At 39.4% G+C, this 25,180-nt stretch overlaps 2 protein-coding genes across 7 annotated transcripts in view; both read right to left on the bottom strand.

Annotated features, from left to right (window-relative positions):
- LOC585805 (protein tweety homolog 1-B) overlaps positions 1-7,402 on the bottom strand; it is a 45,901-nt gene extending 38,499 nt beyond the window's left edge. For 3 of the 6 annotated variants that reach the window (XM_011666599.2, XM_011666600.2, XM_030984900.1), the window contains exon 1: positions 6,957-7,401. In XM_011666599.2, coding sequence (XP_011664901.2) covers positions 6,957-7,103 — 147 coding nt within the window. In that variant the 5' untranslated portion in view covers positions 7,104-7,401. Of the gene's footprint in view, positions 1-6,956 lie in introns of all 6 variants that reach the window. The other 3 variants (XM_011666602.2, XM_011666603.2, XM_785616.5) reach the window with 2 other exon arrangements.
- A 9,966-nt stretch (positions 7,403-17,368) lies between these two features.
- On the bottom strand, positions 17,369-19,822 carry LOC100892019 (mediator of RNA polymerase II transcription subunit 7). The gene is given in 2 exon segments (XM_030984899.1): positions 17,369-19,723; positions 19,726-19,822. Coding segments are annotated over 2 exon segments (702 nt in total). The 3' UTR covers positions 17,369-19,118.
- Positions 19,823-25,180: the final 5,358 nt, after the last annotated feature.

Below are 25,180 nucleotides of genomic sequence, written 5' to 3'. Positions count from 1 at the left end.
GGTACCCATTCATATCCTCCAAGTGCAGGTCATTCTATTCAATGACCTTAAGCTCTATTATCTGCTCTCGTTGGAAGCTTTAAGAAAACTTCCCCTAGCTACCCTCAATGGACCATTTGAATACTAGGGGAGTATAAGAAGTGTTTCCCTTTCCTTGTGATGTTGTGAGTCAACACAATGTTATGTATTATTCACTAATCCTTTGCCGTTCACTGGATCATTTCAAGCTTACAATGTATAGATAGACTCTAGTTATTTTCAACAAATGTACATGTACAGGTACAGTACATGTACAAGTAGACCAAACTCAAGAAAGTGAAGAAACACAGTTGTGGAGTACAGCAGGTGGGGTCAATTTTCATTATCTCAGCTCTATGACTTAAAAGCTTCATAATTGGCATGAAGTTTCCACATCTGTTACGATTACATGTATACTAAATTCAATATATTTTATTGAAATAATATGCTTACAGAATGAGGTTATCATCAAGATCACAACAGAATGAAATAAAGAATATTTCAAAAGTCATCAACTGTTAAATGCGATGAATATTATAAACATGTGAGTTTAAAAAATGTCTAGTTTGGAGAATTCTTTAATCTTCCCCATACACTGTATAGAGGTAGTCAGTGGAGCCAACACCTGACAAATATATCATCAAGATACAGATGTAAAATGACAATAGTGCAAGACCCGGAAGCTGGGACATCCCCCCCCCCCCTTTGAAGTTAGACCTGGAAGCTTGGCAGGTTTTGTGTACATGTCTATATGGAAAGTAGGGTCTATGGCAGGAGTGAGGACCTATTGATTTGGAATCATCTTTGGTCGAACATAAAAAAAAAAAAATTGATGACATACCTGTAGGTCTAGAACAGATCTAGTAACTTGTAGTGTCGTAATGAACAGGTATTACACACTTGGCGTTCCATAGCCAGTCAGTAATCATGGCGTCGAAGTAACTAATAAAACGAGTACACCGTACTGCCTTGAACTGTAAAGCAATGCCTTTAACTGAGTCTTTGATTTAACAACTAGTACTCTACATTGGCGACGAGGGAATGGGCAAACGATGGCCACATTCACAATACCACCGCCTCCACCTCTGGAGATTGATTCAACAAGTCTTGCGACCAGTTTCAAGAAGTTCAAGCAGGCATTCACTAACTTCGAACTTGCAACGGGGATAGCAACCCGAGACGACTCGCTGCGGGTAGCAACTCTGCTAGCCGTGATCGGGCAGCCGGCGGTCGACCTCTACAACACGTTTACTTGGACTAACGAAGCTGAATCCAAGGTATATCAGAAGGTGATCGATCAGTTTGAAATACATTGTAAGGGACATGCTAATACTACATATGAACGGTACATATTCAACACGAGAGTACAAAGAGAGGGTGAAACGTTTGAGAGCTTTGTTACATCTCTAAAGTCATTAGCAGAAACATGTGAATTTGAAACATTGACAGAATCTCTCATTAGGGACAGGATAATTCTAGGCATGAGAAATGCTAACATTCGTCAACGCCTCCTCCGTGAAGCACGCCTGACCCTAAGCCAAGCCATCACAATTGTTAGAGCAGCTGAAGCAGCCACTGCTCATGCCAGTGAGATTGCAAAGAGCACTAGTATGAGTGACATTTCTGACGTGCACTATGTCAAGCACGAACGTCAAAACCGTCAGAAACCCGCTAAAGCTAAACAACAGCAGTACTCAAAGTCAAAAATCTGCCGAAACTGTGGTGACAAATACCCTCATACTGATCGTCCATGTCCAGCACAAGGGAAAACCTGCTTATTCTGCAACAAGCAAAATCACTTTGCGAAAGTGTGCAAAGCCAGGCTAAAACAACAAGCAGAGATTAACCTTGTAGAACAGACAACACAACACTCGCAGTCACAACCATCTCTCCAAGCAGCACAGAGTGAGTCAACTAATGAGGACTATCTATTTACCATAGGTCCATCAGATGAGAGTAATCAACTGCTCAAAGTATCTGTGCTCATCAATGATGTCAAAACTATAGCTATCGTTGATACAGGTACGTCAGTGAACATAATGAGTCGAGAAACTTTGAACACAATCTGCAAAGGACAATCACCTCTCGAACCTACAGGCAAGCAAGTCTATGCATTTGGTGCCAATAGTCCCATTGATGTTCTAGGAAAAATCTCTCTGCCAGTACGTCACAAAGCGCAGATGCAAAGAGCTGTATTCTTCATTACGGAGCACAATGGTCCCACTCTACTACGCTTGCACACTGCAGAAGAGCTCCACATGATCGCTGTTACATACAATGTTCATGTAGCACCGTCACTCATCGACGAATTCAGCGATCGATTCGTGGGAATAGGCAAGCTAGCAGGCAACACATGCAAACTACACGTGGATAGTTCTGTCACTCCTGTTACTCAGCCACATCGCAGGATACCTTTCCACGTCAGACATCATGTCGAAGCTGAACTGAAACGCTTACAGGAATTGGACATTATCGAGCCTGTGCAGAATATGCCTACACCATGGGTCTCTCCAATTCGAGTTGTGCCTAAACCGAAGCAACCAGGCAAAATCAGGCTTTGTGTTGATATGCGAGCCGTAAACAAAGCTATCGAGAGAGAGCGGCACGTTACTCCAACCATTGACGACATATTAGCTAAGCTGAATGGGGCAACCGTATTCACCAAGCTGGATCTAAACAGTGGATATCACCAGATTGAATTAGACGAGGCATCACGCTATCTCACTGTTTTCTCCACTCATGTTGGCTTGTATCAGTATAAGAAATTGAACTTTGGAGTGAATAGCGGAGCAGAACAATTCCAAAATCTGATACAGTCAGCCCTGGCAGGTCTTCAAGGCGTGATTAACATCAGTGACGACATATTGGTATATGCCGAAAATCAACAAGAACACAATGAGCGGCTGGTGAAGTGTATGCAACGTCTGAGAGAAAAGAACCTAACTCTCAATGGCGATAAATGCGAGTTCAACAAATCTTCGGTTGAATTCTTTGGGCATATCTTCAGCTCATCAGGCGTATCACCAAGTCCCACGAAAGTCCAATCGTTGATCGAGGCAGCACCTCCTAGCAATCGGGAGGAAGTCAGAAGTTTTCTTGGCTTAGCAACATATTGTGCAAGATTCATTCCAAACCTTGCATCACTATCCGAACCACTTCGTGATCTGACCAGACAGAGCGTTCTATGGTCATGGGAAGAGCGTCACATCAAATCCTTCAATGACATCAAGCATGCAATAGCACAGCACTGTCACATGGCATACTTCGACCCACGTCTTCAGTCCACAGTCGTTGTAGATGCTAGTCCCGTAGGGCTATGTGCTATGCTAGTACAAGGCAGTGACCAAAGCAACAAACTTGTAGCACTAGCGAGCCGTTCACTTACAGATGTCGAGAAGCGGTATTCACAAACCGAGCGTGAAGCCCTAGCAGTAACTTGGGGAATCACACACTTCTACCTCTACTTATATGGCAGCAAGTTCACGGTCATCACTGACCATAAGCCACTAGTGCCATTGTTCAACAGATCTAACTCATCTCCTCCAGCGAGAATAGAAAGATGGATGCTACACCTTCAGCAGTACGATTTTGTGCTAGAATACCAACCAGGTGCAACCAACCCGGCCGACTATATGTCACGACATCCGTCACCTAGCACATCAACCGTTGAGCCAAACGCAGAAGAGCACATCAACTTCATCGTTGATAACGCAGTGCCTAAATCGATCAGCATGGATGAAATAATTGCAGCGACCACATCGGATCCTGTTTTGCAAGCATGTATCAAAGCTGTCGAAGGGAATAGCTGGCACTCAATTACACCAGATCTACAGAGCTTCAAAAATGTAAAGGATGAGCTCAGTGTAGCAAAAGATGGAAAAGTGCTACTCCGTGATCACAGAATTGTGATTCCGTCTATCCTTCGCGATCGCATCATCACAATTGCACACCAAGGACACCAAGGCGTCGTTCGCACCAAACAGCTGATTCGCGAGAAAGTTTGGTTTCCAGGTATCGACAAGCGCGTGGAAGAAAAGATCAGTCAATGTATTCCATGCCAAGCAACAAGCAGTTCAACTACGCGTGAACCTATCCAAATGTCAGCACTTCCAACACATCCTTGGAAAGAAGTCAGCATAGATTTCTCAGATCTTCCAACCGGAGAGCATCTTCTTGTCATCATCGATGATTATAGCAGATTCCCAGTGGTTGAAATTCTCACATCTACTTCTAGTCAAGCGGTTATCCCACATTTGGATCGCATATTTGCATTGTTCGGTATTCCAGAAGTTGTCCGTACTGATAACGGACCACCTTTCAACAGCGAATATTTCCTGAAGTTCGCGAAATACTTAGGATTCCGGCATCGTAGAGTCACACCGCGATGGCCACAAGCCAATGGAGAAGTTGAGCGATTTATGCGAGTTCTAAAGAAAGTTGTTCGCACAGCAACAGCCGAGCGTAAATCTTGGAAACAAGAGCTGTTCACGTTTCTGAGAAACTACCGAGCTACTCCACATACATGTAGAACGTCTGGGGCACCACCAGCTACAGTAATGTTCCAGCGTCCAATCCGCACTCGCTTACCTGAGCCTCAATCGCAAGCAGCAAATGACAGCGAAATTCGCAATCGCGATAAGTCCATGAAGCAGAAGCAGAAGGTGTACGCGGAAAAGCATCGAAAAATCGGAGAATCAAAAATAAGAGTTGGTAACCATGTCCTTGTGAAGCGTGATGGGCATATCGGTAAATACACCACTCCTTTCGACACCAGACCATTGAAGGTCATAGCAATCAAGGGTTCGCAAATTGTTGCATCTCGTGGCTCCTACCGCATAACGCGAAACTCATCACACTTCAAAGTCTTGAAAGGTCAGCATGACAATCATGCTGCAACAGAAGATTACGATGATACACCATTGCCACAAATCGCAAACCCCCCTCGTAACGAGAGAATACAAACTCCTCCTATGGTAGCACGAAGAAATCCACCCCGTGATCGTGCTCCACCTAGGAATCTACATGACTATTATACTTAACTGTATAACTCACAAGAACAAAACAAAGACTTTTAACAAAGACAATTTGTTGCATCACTATAATGTTTATGTTTACAAAGTATAAAATTATCTGTTGTTTATCTGTTGTTCATTTCCGATCACAGATGTTATTGATGTATTAGGCAGACAGAAAATGAACAAAAGCAAACAAAATGTCTCAGATATCATTTTGGAAACAGTTATTTTATTCCTTGTTTGACAAATTACACAGGTTTGAAATCTTACACAAAAGTTAATGTGTTTTTGACAAATAATCAATGTTGGTACATGGACAGTTAATTTTGAGGAAAAGCACATCATTCAACTCACTTGCAATTCATGTTGTGAAAGGAAAGTCACCGTCTATTTAAACATATAACCCTTTGAATTCGGTCATAGTTTTATATTGTGTTGTAAAGAAGAAAGTCACTTCTTGTACATGTATGAATATCACAGAGAGAAAGTTGTATGGTGAAAAATAGAAAAGATCTATATGATTTGTTTAAAGAGAAAAGTCTCTCTATTTTTGGAAAAAACAGAAACGTTTATCTGTGATGTAGTTTAAAGAGAAAAGTCTCTCTGTATAGTTAAAAACAGAAATTGTCTGTTGTGTTAGTTTAGTTTACTTAAAACAAAAGAAGTTTAGAGTTCATACAGTTCAAACAGTTTGTTTCACATGTCATACAAAGAAGATATAAAGGTCTTTAACTATACTGTATCTTCAAAAGATTTAACATAAGTTATATATTTTGGAAACGCAATGCTAACATTTATTATTATGATCTTATGCACAAATGATAAACAGACAGTATTCATGATATTGCATATTTGAAGCAACCTATTGTGTAACACATTTTAAGACATTCAGATTGATACCAAATGTTCAATATATACAAAGCATATTGTTCGGATTGAGATTTGATATACTAAAGTAGTATTATTTCAGTAACTGACAAAAGTTATTTATACAATGCTTGTTCTCATCGTTCAGAGCAAATCAAACATTTGTATTGTTTGAGTTCAATCCACAAGTTAGGAGGATTGTAGTGTCGTAATGAACAGGTATTACACACTTGGCGTTCCATAGCCAGTCAGTAATCATGGCGTCGAAGTAACTAATAAAACGAGTACACCGTACTGCCTTGAACTGTAAAGCAATGCCTTTAACTGAGTCTTTGATTTAACAACTAGTACTCTACATAACTCATAGACGAGTAGTGTAGACAGCTATCATTATAAAAACATAAAATTGACAAAAAGGTCTTGGTAATGTCGGTCATATTTCTTTCAACAATTCAAATTCAGAATAAATTGTTGAAGGGTCTAGGCCTAGTCAATTTAACAACATTTCCAGGAACTTGCTCTAGATCTACCACCGCCTTGCCAATCAAAAGCCACAATCTCAAGTTCCCTCATCTACATCTAAGGTGGTACTGGACAGGACCAATTGGTATACTTTATACGTCCAGATTTCTGTGGCATCGCAAACTTTCAACAAACATTACAACTGAGGGTGCAGAGTTCAAAAATCAAAAATAATAAGGTGCACTTAGATAAAGACTGGATTCTACAACATTTTACTTTGCATATAGATCTAGACTCTAATATTATACTTTGCATTTAATATTATACTTTATAGCTTTTGAAAAAAATTAGTGCATTTGAGTATTCATTAGATTAGATAGTCTTGCTAATAATAATATCAAACGTTTGCGATGTGTTTCCCCCAGGCCCCATCCCTCATCATTTGCATCACTAAAATAAATTGACATTGACAACAGGTGGCAGAAAATTCCTTCAAGAGAGTGAATCTATAAATATGACATTGAGTTTGAAAACAAAATTAAAGCAAAGAGTAACTTTAGGTTCACATTAATCCAGTCATCATACCGTACGTACCTCGATATATTTTTGATTTGTGGGATCGAATGTTGAGTCTTGTTTCTTCAGCCCGTTGTACGAGATGTGTGGCCAGCTGTGGAAGAACTCTGCCAGCCAAAAAACAGTGTAGTTTTGCGAATAGTAATGTTCTATTAATTGCCACATGATAATTCAATTAATTGAAACTTCAACGAGAGAATCCTAAGTGAATATCCATTGATCCAAAAGAGGAACGTGTTCGTATTTGCTGCTTGAAAATAAATCCACTTGACAGCAACTTTTTCCGAGGCGAATGCGAAAGTAAACGTCACGTCTGTGACTAGACTCTAGACTGTGTATAAAACAAATAGCAAGAGATCTCGCTGCAGAGAATTAGTATACTGTGCATGTATATACCGGTACGGTATGTATGGGATCGCAGTACGCCAGAGCTAGGGGCTAGGGATGCCAGAGGATTGACTCACCGCTTGTATACAGTTGTAGTGTGTGTGGGTGTTTTTTTCAGAAATGCACAAGTCATGTACGGTAGATGGCGCTCATACAGATAAGATCATCTGCTCCCATTTATGATGAATATTTATTAGTGTCGGATTCAGGGGGGGGGGGGCACAGGGGGCACGTGACCCCCGGTAAAACAAAAAAAGAGGGGAAAGGGGGAGGGGGAAAGAAAAGGGAGAAGAGGAGAAGAAAGAGGGGAAACAGAAATAAAAGGGAAGAGAGAAAGAAGAAGAAAAGAGGGAGGAGAGAAAAGGGGAGAGGAGAAAAAAGAGGGGGAAAGGAAGAAAGGAGAATAGAGAGGAGAAAAGGGGGAAAAGGGAAAGATGGAGGAGAGAAAAGGGGGAAAAGGAGAATAATGAGAAGGGGAAAGAAAGAGAGGGGGACTCAGATATTATAAGAAGGTTGTTTTTTTTACCGGGAAAGGGGGCGGGGGGCACGCGATTTCCCTCTTGCACAACGTGTCCCCCCCCCCCCCAAAAAAAAAAAATATATATATATATATATATGTAAAAAAGCGCAAGAAAAACAACAAAAAATGGAGAGAAAAAAGGGGAAAGAGGGAATATTTTAGAGTTAAAGGAGAAAGGAAAAAATGAAAGAGAACGAAAGCATGCAGAATTGCATTTCTTTTAAATGGGATAACAACCAGGGGCATGGGTGTCGATCCCGGGGGGGGGATGGGGGGATATATCCCCCAATATTTCAGGTGGGGGGATGGCCTGTACAATCATCCTCTCAATAATTCACCATCAAAAAAAAAAAAAAAGAGAAAAATTAATGATGAGAGCCCGATGAGAGTAGTAATGGTTATAACTCGCGAGATGACCATCAATATACACATTTTGCTATCTCATTTTCATAATACATACATATATAAATAGAAAACGAAGTAAATGAGACGACCGTATATGAGACAAGTATAAATTTAATTCTCGCTCATACGGCTTCATTAGGAATTGATGAATTTATTCAATTTATTCAATCAACAGCATCATAGAAATGCAATGCGCCAAATGCAAAGCCGCAGCGTTAAAAAGCAACGAGCTTAAATGTTAAGCGCGAAGCGCAAAAGTGCAAAAAAGCAGAAGAGAGTGGGAAAGAGAGAGATAATGAGAGACAGAGAGGATACAGGTGAGTAGCCAGGGGGTGGTGGGGGCGAGAAAGAGAGAGAAAGAGGATAGGAAGATGACGTAGGAAGAAAAAGGATTAAGAGTCGAGAACAGTACAACGAATCGTCTTCTTTCTCTAATAATTTAATGAAACGTCAAATCTTCCGCGCTTTGCGCGGGAAGGGGGGAAACTGAATTCAGACAAGGATTAAGAGTCGAGAATGGTACAACGAATCGTCTTCTTTCTCTAATAATTTAATGAAATGTCAAAGCTTCCGCGCTTCGCGCGGGAAGGGGGAACTGAATTCAGCAAGGATTAAGAGTCGAGAATGGTACAAGAATCGTCTTCTTTCTCTAAAAATTTAATGAAATGTCAAAGCTTCCGCGCTTCGCGCGTGAAGGGGGGGGGGGGAACTGAATTCAGCAAAATAAATGGTCGAGAATGGTACAAGAATCGTCTTCTTTCTCTAATAATTTAATGAATTGTCAAAGCTTCCGCGCTTCGCGCGGGAAGGGGAACTGAATTCAGCAAGGATTAAGAGTCGAGAATGGTACAAGAATCGTCTTCTTTCTCTAAAAATTTAATGAAATGTCAAAGCTTCCGCGCTTCGCGCGTGAAGGGGGGGGGGGGGGGAACTGAATTCAGCAAGATAAAGGGTCGAGAATGGTACAAGAATCGTCTTCTTTCTCTAATAATTTAATGAATTGTCAAAGCTTCCGCGCTTCGCGCGGGAGGGGGGGGGGGGGGGGGGGAACTGAATTCAGACAAGGATTAAGAGTCGAGACAACGAATCGACTCTTTCTTTGATAATATAATGGGCATTCTATTGTTGGCCTTCGTATTTTGTTTGTCGTTTCCCTCTTTTCTTTCTTTTTTGGTACACTTTTTGCAGCACTTCCTTTTTCTTTTTTCTCATGAGGGGTAATAAACTACTCTGTCAGAATTGTTCTAAATTACAATCACTCAAAGACGATGCATTTTGTATTATTTGCAACTCTGAAATTTTTCCTTTCAATCATCACCTAGACAACGATGTGTTTTTGTTATCTATTTTTACTTTCTTTCACTTAGACAAATGTATCGATGAGGACAAATACCACTCTCTGTCCGTAAATCCTCTTAGTCTAAATGAACTTAATAATGAGCTGAGTTCTACAAAATATTACAACCTAACAATGTAACTAATGATTCCTGCAAGTATTATGTTTTCTGATGATTTTGTACAAAAATATAAATCTACTCCAGATAATTTTTCTATATTACATGTTAATTCAAGGAGTCTTGTCCGTAATTACGACGATCTACAACTTCTTCTTAGTTCATTAGATTACAAATTCACAGTTATTGGAATTTCTGAAACATGGTTTCGAAACAACATTTCAGTTAATATGTTTAATATTGACGGATATTCACTTGTTCATATTGATAGACTTAACAAACATGGGGGAGGAGTAGCTTTATATATAAGAGATGATATTGATTATAACCTGTGTCCTAATTTATCAGTTAGTCGTAATCATTGTGATACTGTCTTTATTGAAATGCATCAAGAGAAAAGAAACCTATAATAGTTGGCTGTGTTTACAGAATACCTAATACTGATGTTAATGATTTCAACGAAACACTCACGAGTCTGTTGGTCGAAATAAATCCCCTAAATAAAGATGCTTATATATTAGGCGATTTCAATATAAATTTACTTAATCAAGATACTGATCACAGAACTAATGAATTTCTAAATATAATGTTTACATATGGGCTATTCCCTACTATAAGTAAACCAACTCGTGTAACTAGACATTCTGCTACCGTGATTGATAACATATTTACAAACTGTATTCACATGCATTTAAACTGTGGTATCATTTATTCAGATCTTTCGGATCATTTTCCAATATTTTGTATAAGTGACAATATATCTGTCCCTATTCATTCATTCTGTGGCAAATCAAGAGTAATCACCAAAGAAAAGATCTTGTTATTTAAGAATAAGCTACGATTGATTGACTGGTCTGTAATTTATGGTATAACAGATGTCACTGTGTCATATGATCTATTTATTCATAAGCTTAGCTCCCTTTATTTTGAATGTTTTCCCCTTACAAAGGTAAAACTTAAAAAACACGATAAACCTTGGATCACCCGTGGTATTTTAAAATCTATTCAGAGAAAGCAAAAGTTATATTGTCGTTATATGAAGAAAGGTGACACCCGTACGCGAAAAAAACGTTGAATATAAGAACATATTCACAAGTATCATTCGCCGAAGCAAAAAGATTTATTATGAAAACCTATTTAAAAAATTGAGAGGTGATATGAAAAAAAACCTGGTCTCAAATAAACAATTTATTAGGTAAAAAATACAAAACATTACCTTCTCACATGTATTACAATCAGGATAAGATACTTAGTAAAGCATCTATTGTTGAAGCATTTAATAGGTATTTTGTTAATATTGGAAGATTACACAAGAAAAGATACCAACTTCTTCCTATCACTTTCTGGATTATTTATCAAACCGTGTACCAAGTTCCAGTGGCGGATCCAGGGGGGGGGGGGGGGCCCGGGGGGCCCGGGCCCCCCCCCCCCCTTGAGAAAAAAATCATGTAAAATCACGTGATTTTTACCTTTTTTGGAGGTTGGGCCCCCCCCCCCTGGCGCTCAAGGGGGGGGGGTGCAAATTGAAAATTTTTTGAGGACCAAAAAAAAAAAAATGTGCTCACTACCCCCCCCCCCCCCCCCCCCCCCCCCCCCCCCCCCCCCCCACTGAGCGAATTTTTGGCCGGCGCGATTTCCAAATTTCGGGAGCAAAAAAAAAAAAAAAGTTGGGCCCCCTCCCCTAAGAAATCCTGGATCCGCGCCTGCCAAGTTCACTGTTCTTTAATCCGACTTCCAATACTGAAATAATCAATGTTCTCTCATCCATGAAAACATCTGCTGCACCAGGTTCGGACTCTATTGCTGCACGTGTCATTAAGGAATGCATTCATACAATTGTTGATCCACTTTGTTATATCTTCAATGAATCAATGTCACAAGGTATTGTCCCTGATAATCTCAAGACCGCTAAGGTAATTCCAATATATAAAAAAGGTGACAAACATGACATTGTTAATTACAGACCAATTGCTCTATTACCTTTTTTTTCAAAAATGTTAGAAAGGATAATCTACAACAGGCTGTATAAATTTTTTTGCACTAAACAATATTTTGATACCCAACAATTTGGATTTCGAAAGAATTTTTCTACTGATCTTGGCGTACTGAACTTGGTTAATACTATATCACATGAAATAGATGTTGGTAATTATTGTCTTAGTGTATTTATGGACCTGTCAAAAGCATTTGACACCATTGATCACCACATCTTGTTAAAAAAATAGAATTTTATGGAAATAGAGGGGTTCCACTTCAGTGGTTCGTCAGTTACTTGTTACATAGAAATCAATATGTGGTGATCGATGGTGTCAAATCTCAACATATGGATGTATCCTGTGGAATTCCTCAGGGATCTGTGTTAGGGCCCTCCTTTTTCTCGTCTACATTAATGATATAGTTAAATGTTCTTCAATTCTAAACTTCTCTTTGTTTGCTGATGATACCACTGTTTCATTATCACATAAAAAAATTGACAATCTTATATCATCAGCAAACAATGAACTAGACAAATTAAATAAATGGTATGCTTGCAATAAATTGTTTTTAAATTTTGACAAAACTAGGTATATTATTTTTCGTGCGGGAGGAAGGAGGGTTCCGTCAAATCTGTCAAACCTCATTATTGGTGGAAATGTCATAGAAAAGGTCGATAATATGCAGTTTTTAGGTGTAATTTTGAATGAATATCTTTCTTGGAAACCACATCTTAGCTCAATTTGTACAAAAATATCAAGATCTATTGGTGTTCTTTCTAAATTAAGACTTTTTGTGCCCCAGTCTATTCTGACGACTCTTTACATAGCATTATACTCCCTCATTTCAATTACTGTAATACTGTCTGGGGTCACACCTTTAAAACCCATTAGATAAATTATGCATTTTACAAAAGAAAGCAATACAAATTATCTTTAATGCTCCTTTCAATAGTCATACAAAACCTTTATTTTCACAATCAAATATATTACCGTTAAAGGACCTGATAACCTTGAATTCCCTTGTGTTTATGTATAAATTTCATTCGAAAATCTTGCCTCCTCTCCTTAGCGATATCTTTGTTTTGAATTCCTCAATATTACCAAACTCGCCAAATTAATTTAATACACTTACCTCAGGTTCGTTCTTCCGTCGCCTCAAATTCATTTATAATTCATTTTCCTAAGTTATGGAACCAAACTCCCCAACAATATCAAAAACAGCTCAACTCTTTCCAGATTTAAAAAGCTGAGCAGAGAAATCTTACCTTCTTTATAAAATATTCTTGATATTCTTGTTCGCTTTCATTTGTACTGCCCTCTTATACATGTAGATACAGTTTTTTTGTTGCTGCTGCAGAAGTGTACTTCTCTTCTTTTTTTTTCTTGTTTATATTAATGTTCGATGTTGATATTTTTTAGTATAATTAATGTTGATCTTTTATGTATTGGTGGCCCCTTTTTTATAAGCTCTGCTTTCTCCGGGGTCACCAACCATCATTGCATTATTCTAAATCTTGATGAACTTATTTTGATTGTATATATATATATATTGATGGTTGAACAATAAATGAAATCTTGAAATCTTGAAATCTTGAAATGAAACGTCAGTGCTTCCGCGCTTCGCGCGGGAAGGGGGAAACTTTCCCTCCCTGCACCCACCCCCTAGGAGGTGCTCACTACCGCCCCCCCCCTAAATTAAATCCTGCTATATGCTTGAGAGGATAATAACCCAGGTAGCAGCCCATGTGGGACTCACATGGGTCCCATATTCTCTAAAATGGTATCTTTATTGAGGGTGACTTGGAAAAGTAAATAACTTGGAAGGGAGTGGGTGCAACCTGCCACACGCCTCTACCTCTTGGTTGCTTTGATCCATTGCCGAAAAATATTTGGCACCTATCATCCCCCCCCCCCCCCCAACCGAGGATACAAATCGACACCCTGACCAGGGGTGTCGCTAAAGGGGGGCTAGGTGGTGCGACACCCCCCCCCCTCATTTGTCAGGATATTGTCGGTAAAATTGCGCTGCTGTCGGGAAAAATGAGAAAAGGAGGAGGGGAAATGAGAGGGAAAGGGAAGAAAAGAAAACAGAAAAGGAAAAGAAAGGATAAAGAAGAGAAGAAAGAAAGAGAAAAAGAAAATAGGAAGGAGAGGAAAGCAAGGAAAAAGAAAGAAAAGAAAGAAAAGGAGAAAAAGAAAAAAGAAGAGAAAAGGGAAACAAAAGAACGGGGGAGGGAGAGGGTGGGAGTAAGAGAGAGAGAGAGGGGATGTTGGGTGGAGTCACCACGTCGAGGGAGCAAGAAGATACTCATAGATAATTATGTTGCTATGTCGGGTCCGCTGTGTCGGTATTCTTGCTCGATCCTCGTGTACTATAATATCAATGTAAAAGTTTAAAGTCGGCGAGATGTATTATGTCGGTCGGTCGGTAATTTTTTTTTTCCCCTACGAGTTGTTACTTTTTATCTGACAAAGAAACATTTTTGAAAATCCAGACAATGATCAAGAGTCGGTACAACGAATCGTCTTCTTTCTCTAATAAATGAATGATAGGCTCCTATACGTCAAAATATCCGCGCTTTGCGCGGGTAGGGGGGGGGGGGTGACTGTATTCAGACAAGGATTAAGAGTAAAGAATGGTACGACGAATCGTCTCCGTTCTCTCTAATAATTTAATGAAACGTGAAAGCTTTCGCGCTTTGCGCAGGAGGGGGAAAACTGAATTCAGACAAGGATTAAGAGTCGAGAACGGTACAACGAATCGTCTTTTTTCTCTAATAATTTAATGAAGTGCCAAAGCTTCCGCGTGGGAGGGGGGGGGGGGACTGAAAAATAACTTAAAGTTCCTGGCCCGGGTTTATAGGGTTAGACATTGGGACATTGGCATTAATATATTTTTCGGTAAATGGTTGCTAGTTTTTGTCGGTAATCGGTGTCCTCTACACCCCCCCCCCCCTCCTCCCCTTGAAAAAGGTCTAGCGACGCCCCTGATAACAACCCCGCCACCCCCCCCCCCACTCAGTGTTATTTATCAGTTTATACACTCTCGAGATAATTTTTGCAAGTCTCCAGGCCACCGACGTTGTGCATTGTGCAGCAATCGACATCCCATTAATAAAGAGGAAGAAATTACCATACCCATTGCCAACATTATACATAATACCTAGGAGCTCCTAGCTCCTAGCTCCTCCTTTACTCCTTTACGCATACTGACAAACACTGCTTTTGCGTCGAGCGGGGACAATTACACCCTGGGCAACCACCCCAGGCCAATTACCCGTGGGATAAGTGGAAAAAAAAATGTTAAGGGTTTATTTGACTTTTCACCCGGAGATTTCTTTAAAAAGGGGGTGTATTTTCTTTCATTGGATTCCTGAGAATTTAAAAAGGAGTTATAAAATATCAAAAAAGTGTTTCTCTCTCTCTCTCTCTCTCTCTCTCTTTCTCTCTCTCTCTCTCTCTCTCTCTTTGGAATCCTGAGAAATTGTAAAAAGAGGTTATAAATATCTTGAATATCATAATTAGGGGGGTAGTTTGAGCAGTGTTCCGGATTTAGGTGGGTCTCCAAGGCAGGAAAAAGCCCGCGAAAGGGGGGTGCAGAAACGTTGGCAGTCCTGAGATAGGGGTGCTTTCACTCCCCCCCCCCACCCCCTCCCCCCAATTGAGCCACAAAACCACCAAATCAAATTTAGCCCCCCCCCCCTCCCCAACTGAGCGAAATATTGGTCGCGCGATTTTCAAATTTTGGGGGCAATTCTTTTAGTGCTCACTACTTCTCCCCCCCCCCCCAACTCTTAGAAATCCTGGATCCGCCACTGAACAGACGATCTCTACCTCAATGTCCTTCCACGGCACCCTGAATAATTTGCTTTTCAAGGCGTTTTCCCTCCTCATCATGATGTGCCCAAAGTATTTAAACTTCCTTTCTCTTTTTTTTCCTCAGTTTTTTGAAGGATCCAAAATTGCCCCTTTTCATTTTCCCTTCTAACAAGAAACCCTTTTTATATTTTCCACACTCTGCGCTTGGTCTATCCCAGTCCTTTAAACAAAATAATATAAACAGGTGCGGATCCAGGGGGCCGAGCGGACCTGACCCCCCCCCCCCAAAAAAGAAGGGCAAAAAAAAAAGTTTTTAAAAAAAAATGTGACCAGAAATTTACATTTTTTTTTTGGCTCATAGGGGGGGGGGGGGGGGGATTGAGGTTTTTTTTTTTAAAGCGCTCACTATGCCACTCCTCCCCCTACCCCCTCCCCCCACTGAGCAAAATTTTGACTGGCACGATTTTAAAATGTTGAGGGTCAAAATAGAAAAAAAAAGTAGTGCTCCCTAGCCCCCCCCCCCCCCATATCTTTGCCTTCTATTGAAAATTAACAAAATTTTCTCGATTTTATAACTTATTAAACACGATCGCAACTGTTTTCGAAAAATCAACTCTGGGGCAATTTCAATAGCCTACATGTATTGTACAAGTTTGTCATTTATAAGTCTTGTTTGGATTATGCGATATGAAATTGTCTAGTTCGCACTTTCAATAGGTGACGCACAAGGCTAAATTAATATATGTTTTAGGTCTGTTTTTTTTTTAATTGAAATTAATTGATATCGTGTTATTAGTGAAATGATCATTTGACACCAGATTACACCTTAGAAATTATAATAGGCCTACTAAAGATAGCGCTACTTATAAAATTAATTGAATATATTAATGGTAAAAAATGCTCCGTTTGTTTTACCCGATTGCTGGGAAAGCATTGTATGCTTGTAATTAAGCAAGCAGAGGGACTTGGTGATGAAGATTACTGTCTAAGCAAATTACATCGACTTGGTTTTGAACACGAGAATGACTGATTACAAGACCACTGTTCTACCACTGAGCTATCGCATCTTGTTCAAAAGTGTGAAGTTTCGTCTATGGGCACCCCCAAAATGTTACACAACAATTTTTTTTTTTTTTTTGGGGGGGCGTGGCTGTCTGGCAACCCAAACTATTGGACATTTTTTAATGTCAAATGAACAAATGCAGTTGAATAGCTTTCTGCGTGTATTTGTTCATTCACACATTTTACTGGCAGTAGCGATTCTAGAGAAGGTTTGGGAAGAGGCATGACTCGTAGAAAAATGAATATAAGAACCACTGGGCACACCAATTTTGCTACCCCCCCCCTCCCCCACCCCGCCCACACACAAAGGGATCTTCTAGATCCCCTCCTGTCACGTCGTGGAACACCCAAATGGTAAAAGCTGATCAGAAACACACAGATTTATGTGTAAGTAATGTAATGCATGTACGTGAGTAACTCTGTGAGTAAACAATGATAATTTGTAGACTAGTAAATATGTGAGGAAATGAAATATCAATAAATGTCAGTTATTATGGGTGTGCACAAGCTTTTACTGTTTTGCCTGGTTATTCTTTTATGCATTTATCTTGTTTTAAGTCAGGTTAAAGATAAAGGTGAGTTTTTTGTTTGTTTTTTGTATTAATTATTCTCACAGAATCATATGAAACTTACACTGAATGTTCAAGATTACAAATAAATGCCATTTGCCTAACAATTTTGGCAGAACTCACCTTTAACTTTAAGAAATTTAATTACAAAATTACAGTAAGAATTAATGCAGACAAAAACAATTGTACTTTAAAAGAATTTTAAATTTAGAATGAAGACACATTAGAAGGCAGGTTGTCACTGCTGTACATAAAAAATGGTAATTTATTAGCATATTTGTTCATAAACAGTTGAGAAAAGAATGATAGATATGAGACTGCTTCTGTCTTCTGCTCCTTTACTGTAGTTCTACATGTACCTGATATTGACATTTATTCCTGAATTATATGTGATAAAAAATGTAACTGCTACTCTACAAAGAATTATGAGTGTTTTCTTATGTGATTGTCATATTGAACAGGGTCATTATACATTTGTACATCAGAGTACATGTTAATAAAGATCTCCCAGGATTAAAGGGTCTACTTCAATCATAAATATCTTCATTTAATCCTCTGAACCTTTCTAGTTTCTATAATGGTCTGTTTGCATTTCGGCAAGTCCATGTACAATGAACATGTATGTCCCATATTAAAGATCAGTTAACAAGTATTTGATACTGTTATGAAATGGTGACCATAAATTTACATAAAATACAATTTATTCCATATTTTGTCTGATTCAAGCTCTAGTAGGACCCTCAGCTTGATACGGTAAAAAATCTGAAATACTAAAATCTTAGATATGGTTGGTTTGGTAAAGTATGGGACAAAATGGCTTATACTTCGCTCTTGATGAATGACTAACAATTATGCTCAGTCACCTTCAGTGCTGCACTACAAGCAATTTAATATTGATAGCATGTATTTATTTTATAGGTACCGGTAATCCATTCAACATTATACTCTGTGATGCAAGTAAAATTTTCAAAAATGGTATTTCAGTAAATTGTGAGATGGAACAAATGACGTTACTCATTTGCTGATTTTTAATAGACATATAATGTAGTACATGCACATAGTGAATTACATCATAACTTACTTATATATATCAGATTTCTTTCAACTTTCACCAATGTATCCCTATGATTTTTTGTCCTGCTTTTCTTCAAAGCAGCTGGTTACTAAGTTTGGATTGCTTCATAGCAATTAATGATCTCGTTTGATACCAGTGTAACCTTCTCAATATATTCATTGTCCTCTGTTAAGTTTAGATGCAAAAGGTGTTTGTCATCAGAGAAAAAGACATTCTTTGTAGATCTATAGACAATCATTACAAACATATTTATTCAAATACATGTAGCCTTGAAATGAAGAGGACAATGTCTTGAACAACTCTGCCTTCCACTTAATATTTCTTTCTCCTGTAGCAACTCTCACTTCAGTCACATGACTGTAAACAGCACTGTGTCTGATAAGTATAAGCTCAGAAACAATGTTTTTCATGATTTGACAATTTACAGGAGTTGACCATGGACTGAAAGATGACTTTAATGAGAGGGTGGGCTCAGAGATTGAAAGCAAACATGTCTTATGGAAAGGACTCTTAGTTGAAGATAATTCCAAGGATGACCCCCCCCCCCCCCCTCACTAACTCCCTCCCCTCTTACCAAGGCTAGCAGGAGTCCAACAAGATGAGATATTCCAGTTTCTAGATATTATATCTGAGCTCCCTATAAATGTGTATGTACACTGTAGAGGGTTAGCAGGATTCATGATATTCAACATTTTTACATCAGAATCTACTTCATTATGACAAAACAAAACTTACACTGACATCATTTGGCACTGTGGCCTGAATCAACACTGGTACAGTATCTTCATTCAAAACAAAAATAACTACAAATCATAGTGAGCTGATCTGTCAATATATTCTGAAGATAGACCTAATCAATGAAGTAATCAACATCCATAATGGATGTTTAAAAACAAGTCTCTTGACAACTGATTTACAGTTGATCAATAAGATCACACATGAGTTTATCCTTGTAGCGAGATCCATCATTCTTTTCTTTATCTATCTTGTTTTCAGTCTCTCTCTTAACAACGACATCATTTCCCTTTGCTCTGGCCATAATTTCAGCTGCTTCTGGCTCTATCTTGGCAGCGACTTTACTGTCAATGTTCTCCACATTCTCAGGTAATGATGTAAAACAACCTTGAAGTATCTCTGTTACTTTCTCCAGGTGTTTTTGGAACCGCTCTGCTGTATCAAGTCTTTGTCTTTTCTGTACTTCCATCATGACGCGCAATGTCTCCCTCGCTTGATGTGGACGAAATTCATTGATCAAATGATGCATGTGAATAAAGAGCAAGTTCATATCGTCCAACTTTTCTTCTCGTCTTGGGCCATTCGGACAGACAATAAGCGTGTCTATAAGGTCTAGAAAGTTGACTAGAATAGAATGGTTGATTTTTTTCAGCTCCTTCTTATGATCGAAACGCTGCGGATGAAGACGTTTAAGACCCTGTGACTCAAGAGGACGAATAATATCATCATTAGAAACGAAATTAGCTCCAAACATTCCATACGCTTCTTGCACAGGTAGAGGAGGCTTGGTGTGGTCTTGTTAAGTACTCTATCATCAGAGTAGTTAGCTATGTACATCATAGGAGGCAGAGGTAACGAGCTGACTCCCTGTGGTTCATTCATCCTGTGTGAAGAAGAGAAACAGAGATTAACAATCAATCATTACATAAATCATCAGCTGTCTATAGACAAGTTCTGCAATTTTGTATATGTAATCTGTAACTGAATATCTGTCATGGATATAGCCGTGCCCCTCATAGGAATATTAGTCATGTCACTTAGGGGACCGTCTAGTTAAAGGTAAAGACCAGTTTTGGAAATGCCTCCCTCTCAAAAATGAAATGGAAGCTCTTATTACCAATCTTGTGAAAGAATATGTTTTGACTAATACATGATGATACAAATTTTGCCGAGAAACAGCCTACTAATTGATAAATTTGTAGATTAACATATCTATTTGGACCTGATAGATATAGCGCACGTGTCACGTAGTCCCATACACATCTTTCTGTGTACGGTGCTTGTAACTTTACCAAGACTGGGCCAAATTTCTTATCATTTTGATGATTCTAGAACCTTGCAGTACACACCAATACTATATGCTAGATGATCAACCTTTTCTGATCGATTCCTAGACCGAAAGCTTCAGTCTCTATACCGTCGGTTGTTCCACTGAGACTACGTCTGGCTCCACTAGACCTCCGGTTATAGAGACTGAACGATCGCCTATGCCAGCCTATGTTGAAGATATCACGGCTAGATTTTAGCCGTTAGGCCCCTCCCACAAACATGAACAAACTTGCCACGGCCGTATTGTTTATGCCCCCAAAATCCCCCAAAATGTCATTTTACCTCGTGCATATCCAATTTTACATTAGGCCTAGGCTATAATACATAGGTTCCACTTACTAACTTGATTGAAATAATCCGTTTAATGGTCCCTTTTAAGGAAATTATGGGTCAAAATCGACATCCATGTTGAAAATCTTGCAAGCCGTGTTAAACTCTCGCTGCCGTCAATCTCATCCCTTCTAGTCTACTACGCCGAAGGCAAAAATGATTATGAAGGAAAAACTGTGATAACGCCATTACGAACGTGTAGATGGCGCACAGTTTTTCCTTCATAATCATTTTGCCTTCGGCGTAAACTAGAAGGGATGAGATTGACGGCAGCGAGAGTTTAACACAGCTTGCAAGATTTTCAACATGGATGTCGATTTTGACCCATAATTTCCTAAGAGGGACCATTAAACGGATTACTTCAATCAAGTTAGTATGTGGAACCGATGTATTATAGCCTAGGCCTAATGTAAAATTGGATATGCACGAGGTAAAATGACATTTTGGGGCATTTTGGGGGCATAACAATACGGCCGTGGCAAGTTTGTTCATGTTTGTGGGAGGGGCCTAACGGCTAAAATCTAGCCGTGATATCTTCAACATAGGCTGGCATAGGCGATCGTTCTGTCTCTATAACCGGAGGTCTAGTGGAGCCAGACGTAGTCTCAGTGGAACAACCGACGGTATAGAGACTGAAGCTTTCGGTCTAATCGATTCCATGCTTCTTTCACAATGGAATCGCATGACCCTAACTGGTCTTTATCTTTAAAACTTGACCCTTTCATATTTGTATGTAACGTTAAAGGTCTTTCATGGATTAGGAAATCACTGCTCATTCATTTCCACAGACACACTTTTACATTTGCTGCACATAGATCTACATGTAGATATGTCCTTAAGCTTAGCTCAAGATAAAAACATGAAGAGCAGACTCCTCGGAAAGTATCCCCCCTTATTCTTTGACCCTCTAGTGGCTCTACTTCTGTTTCCATAACACAGTTTTGTTATGATTCACACACATAACCAATGCCATGGGCTCCTGTCCTGATGTCACTCAATCAAAGTCAGAGGCAAACATTGATCTAGACCGAAAGCTTCAGTCTCTATAATCGTCGGTTGTTCCACTGAGACTACGTCTGGCTCCACTAGACCTCCGGTTATAGAGACTGAACGACTGCCTATGCCAGCCTGTGTTTGAACTTATTCCGCTAGATTTTAGCCGCTAGGCCCCTCCCACAAACTTGCCACGGCCGTATTGTTATGCCCCCAAAATCCCCCAAAATGTCATTTTACCTCGTCCATATCCAATTTTAAATTAGGCCTAGGCTATAATACATCGGTTCCACTTACTAATTTGATGTAAATAATCCGTTTAATGGTCCCTTTTAAGGAAATTATGGGTCAAAATCGACATCCATGTTGAAATCTTGCAAGCCGTCCGTTAAACTCTCGCTGCCGTCAATCTCATCCCTTCTAGTCTACGCCGAAGGCAAAATGATAATGAAGGAAAAACTGTGCGCCATCTACACGTTCGTAATGGCGTTATCACAGTTTTTTTCCTTCATAATCATTTTGCCTTCGGCGTAGACTAGAAGGGATGAGATTGACGGCAACGAGAGTTTAACACGGCTTGCAAGATTTTCAACATGGATGTCGATTTTGACCCATAATTTCCTTAAAAGGGACCATTAAACGGATTATTTACATCAAATTAGTAAGTGGAACCGATGTATTATAGCCTAGGCCTAATTTAAAATTGGATATGGACGAGGTAAAATGACATTTTGGGGGATTTTGGGGCATAACAATACGGCCGTGGCAAGTTTGTGGGAGGGGCCTAGCGGCTAAAATCTAGCGGAATAAGTTCAACACAGGCTGGCATAGGCAGTCGTTCTGTCTCTATAACCGGAGTAGGAGGCCAATGCCCGGCGTAAGGCTTCTACACCTACGATTTGTGCGCTCGTCGCCCACTTCAAAAAATTAGCAAAGGGAAAAAAATGATGTAAAAATAAAAATTGAAGAAAATATGAAAAGAAAATACAATTATACATTTCACAACATACCTATAATCACGGATCTGTAACAGTCTTTCACCATTTGTTGACAATCTTGCAGATTTTGACGTTTTTTAATCCAATAATTGTGGTTGCAGACGACCTTGACGCACTCGCACCACCGACTAAGAAAATCCTAGAGGGCGTAGAGGTTTGCTCACTAAAAACCTTCTCATTGGCAGAAGGTAGACCCTAAAATATGGGATCCGTTTTGAGTAAAGAACTTTTGATAGAGATCAACATTTCAGATGTTCACAATTGCCACTTCTTACAACTAGAAAATATAAAGAAAAAAGATTATATCTTTTTAAATACAGATTTTTACAAACTGAACATTCGAAAGTAGATAGAGTACGATGTTTCTGTCAATCTTGCGTTGGTTTGAGCCCTATAACTACATCCATCTCAAAATGAGAAGGAAAACAGTGAACAGTGACGTCATTGTTCGCGCCAAAAATAAAGGGTATTGCGACATAATCTGAGCTCCGGTCAGATCGTGCGCAAAGCGTAGTCTTATTTATAGACCCTAGTACCTTATTCTCACAGCACTAGATACGAGTGTCGTGCAGTAATGTATGAGAAGTGTTAAAAAAGATATTTCAGTAAAAAAAAAAGTCTACGTGAGCAGTCTATACTCCAATTGAGAATTGAAATGAAAGCCATGATTTGAAGGTGTGTGTTGTATCATTGTATGATACATGGTTAGTGAGTGTGTATGTTACGTATAGCGAAAGGGAGAGAGAGAGAGAGAGAGAGAGTGAGAGAAATATTAGTACACGTACGTTGCATGCATGGATGTTCGCTATGATTGTGTTCGCTGCAAGATGGATTTTAATTGGACCTCGTAACTTCTCGATCGTTGATAATAAGGAATACTCATGAGGAAATCAAATTATTGGAATACACATCAAGGTAAATATCAATGAATATATATATTTCTTCCTTTTTTTGAACCATCGTCTTCGGCTCGTAGTAGTAGAAGATGTAATCGTTCGCACATTGATGGCTGGACTTCAGCCTGCATCGGGGGTTGCCTGTGTCGGTGGAGGGATCAACTAAGAAGAAGAAGGTGTGTACGTGTGCGACCGATTCAAGGCTAGCCGCTGTTGAGTGATTGCACTTTCGCGCGAAGTTTTAAACTTCATCATGAACTTTGTCCCTCGGGCCTGTCTAATTATGAACGTAACTTTGCGACATGAAATATAATTGTTTCAAGGCTCTTACGTACGGAAAGGCGTAGAAGGAATTGGCTACAAACCAGCTGGATATCTCCTATTTGATGGAACCTATGGAGTCGGCAGATGGGTGGATTTTCTTAGTGAAAGTAAATGCTTTCTTTTAATCTTAGTTTTAGTATAAACAAATTAGTAATTAAAAAGTTAGATTTGGGCATTGGCCTCCCTAACCGGAGGTCTAGTGGAGCCAGACGTAGTCTCAGTGGAACAACCGACGGTATAGAGACTGAAGCTTTCGGTCTAACATTGATCCAGCTGGGAAAATTATTGTCAGTAGATCTAGACTAGTATTATTAAATCTTTGTTCTTTTGTTTTGTATGTTAAATCTCAATGGTTAATGGTTGGGAGTCTCCCAAAATCTGCTTGAGTCTAGACTTCTAGTTCTACAGAATTACTAGGCTTAATGAGCCGCCCTGGCCTAGTCTACACTGCCAATGACATGTACATGTAACGTTAGGTATAGGCCCTAGGCTATGTTCCGGAGGAATCCAATCCAAGATCCAAGATCCAAGCGTTCATCGAATTCAAGCTCGAACGTTACCCAGTACTGTGGGGGAACACTGCAGGTGAATGCCACTAGCCAGTGCAAAGCCAGGCCAGTGGCGTTGGCAGTTATCACCGTTAAGCCATTTTATATTAAATCTAAATCATAGCTCACCTAAAGCGTGCGGGTACTTCGATCACTCAGAAACTCAGCATTTGAAACAGATCCCAGTGGAGAAGCTCAAGACATCGACAGAAGTCAAATTTGGAAGGAGCTTGCTAGACTTTCATTGATTGCGTTGCCGATCGACGTTGGTACGATGTGGCCGATGAAGCTGAAGATGGCGCTACACAACTCGCGCGTACATACTCTTTCTTCTCAGTCGTTTTCTTTACTTTTCGAAGCAAAGTTCCGAGTACAAGTGTTTGAGTTTGAGAGCGTGTCTTGAAAGGGTCGGCACCTCACTGCATCCATGCAGAAAAATAAAACATTAAATCGATAATATACGAAGAGAAAGAAATAATAAATCCTCAAGAGGTTGTAAATGTGATGGCTAATCATTTTGAAAATATTAGTGAGAGTACAATAATAAACAATGAAGCCGAAAATATAGTTAAAGAATATATTATGCAAGAAAATGTAAATGACGATCAAGACAACGTAGAAAATCAGTCTTTGAATCAAAAATTTACTATGCAAGAATTCAATCAAGTCCTGAAAAATCAAAAAGATACAGCACCAGGAAAAGATAAAATTGGATATGAAATCTACAAGAAGTTACCAGTACAGATTAAAAATAAAATGTTAAAAATTATGAATAAGATTTGGGAAAGTGGAAACATCCCCCAACAGTGTAAACACGGAATC

This window comes from Strongylocentrotus purpuratus, unplaced genomic scaffold (genome assembly GCF_000002235.5).
Source record: "Strongylocentrotus purpuratus isolate Spur 01 unplaced genomic scaffold, Spur_5.0 spur5_scaffold_14, whole genome shotgun sequence".
NCBI lineage: Eukaryota > Metazoa > Echinodermata > Echinoidea > Camarodonta > Strongylocentrotidae > Strongylocentrotus > Strongylocentrotus purpuratus.
Note: the sequence above shows the minus strand (reverse complement) of the source record. Positions and strands in the feature narration are given on the sequence as shown.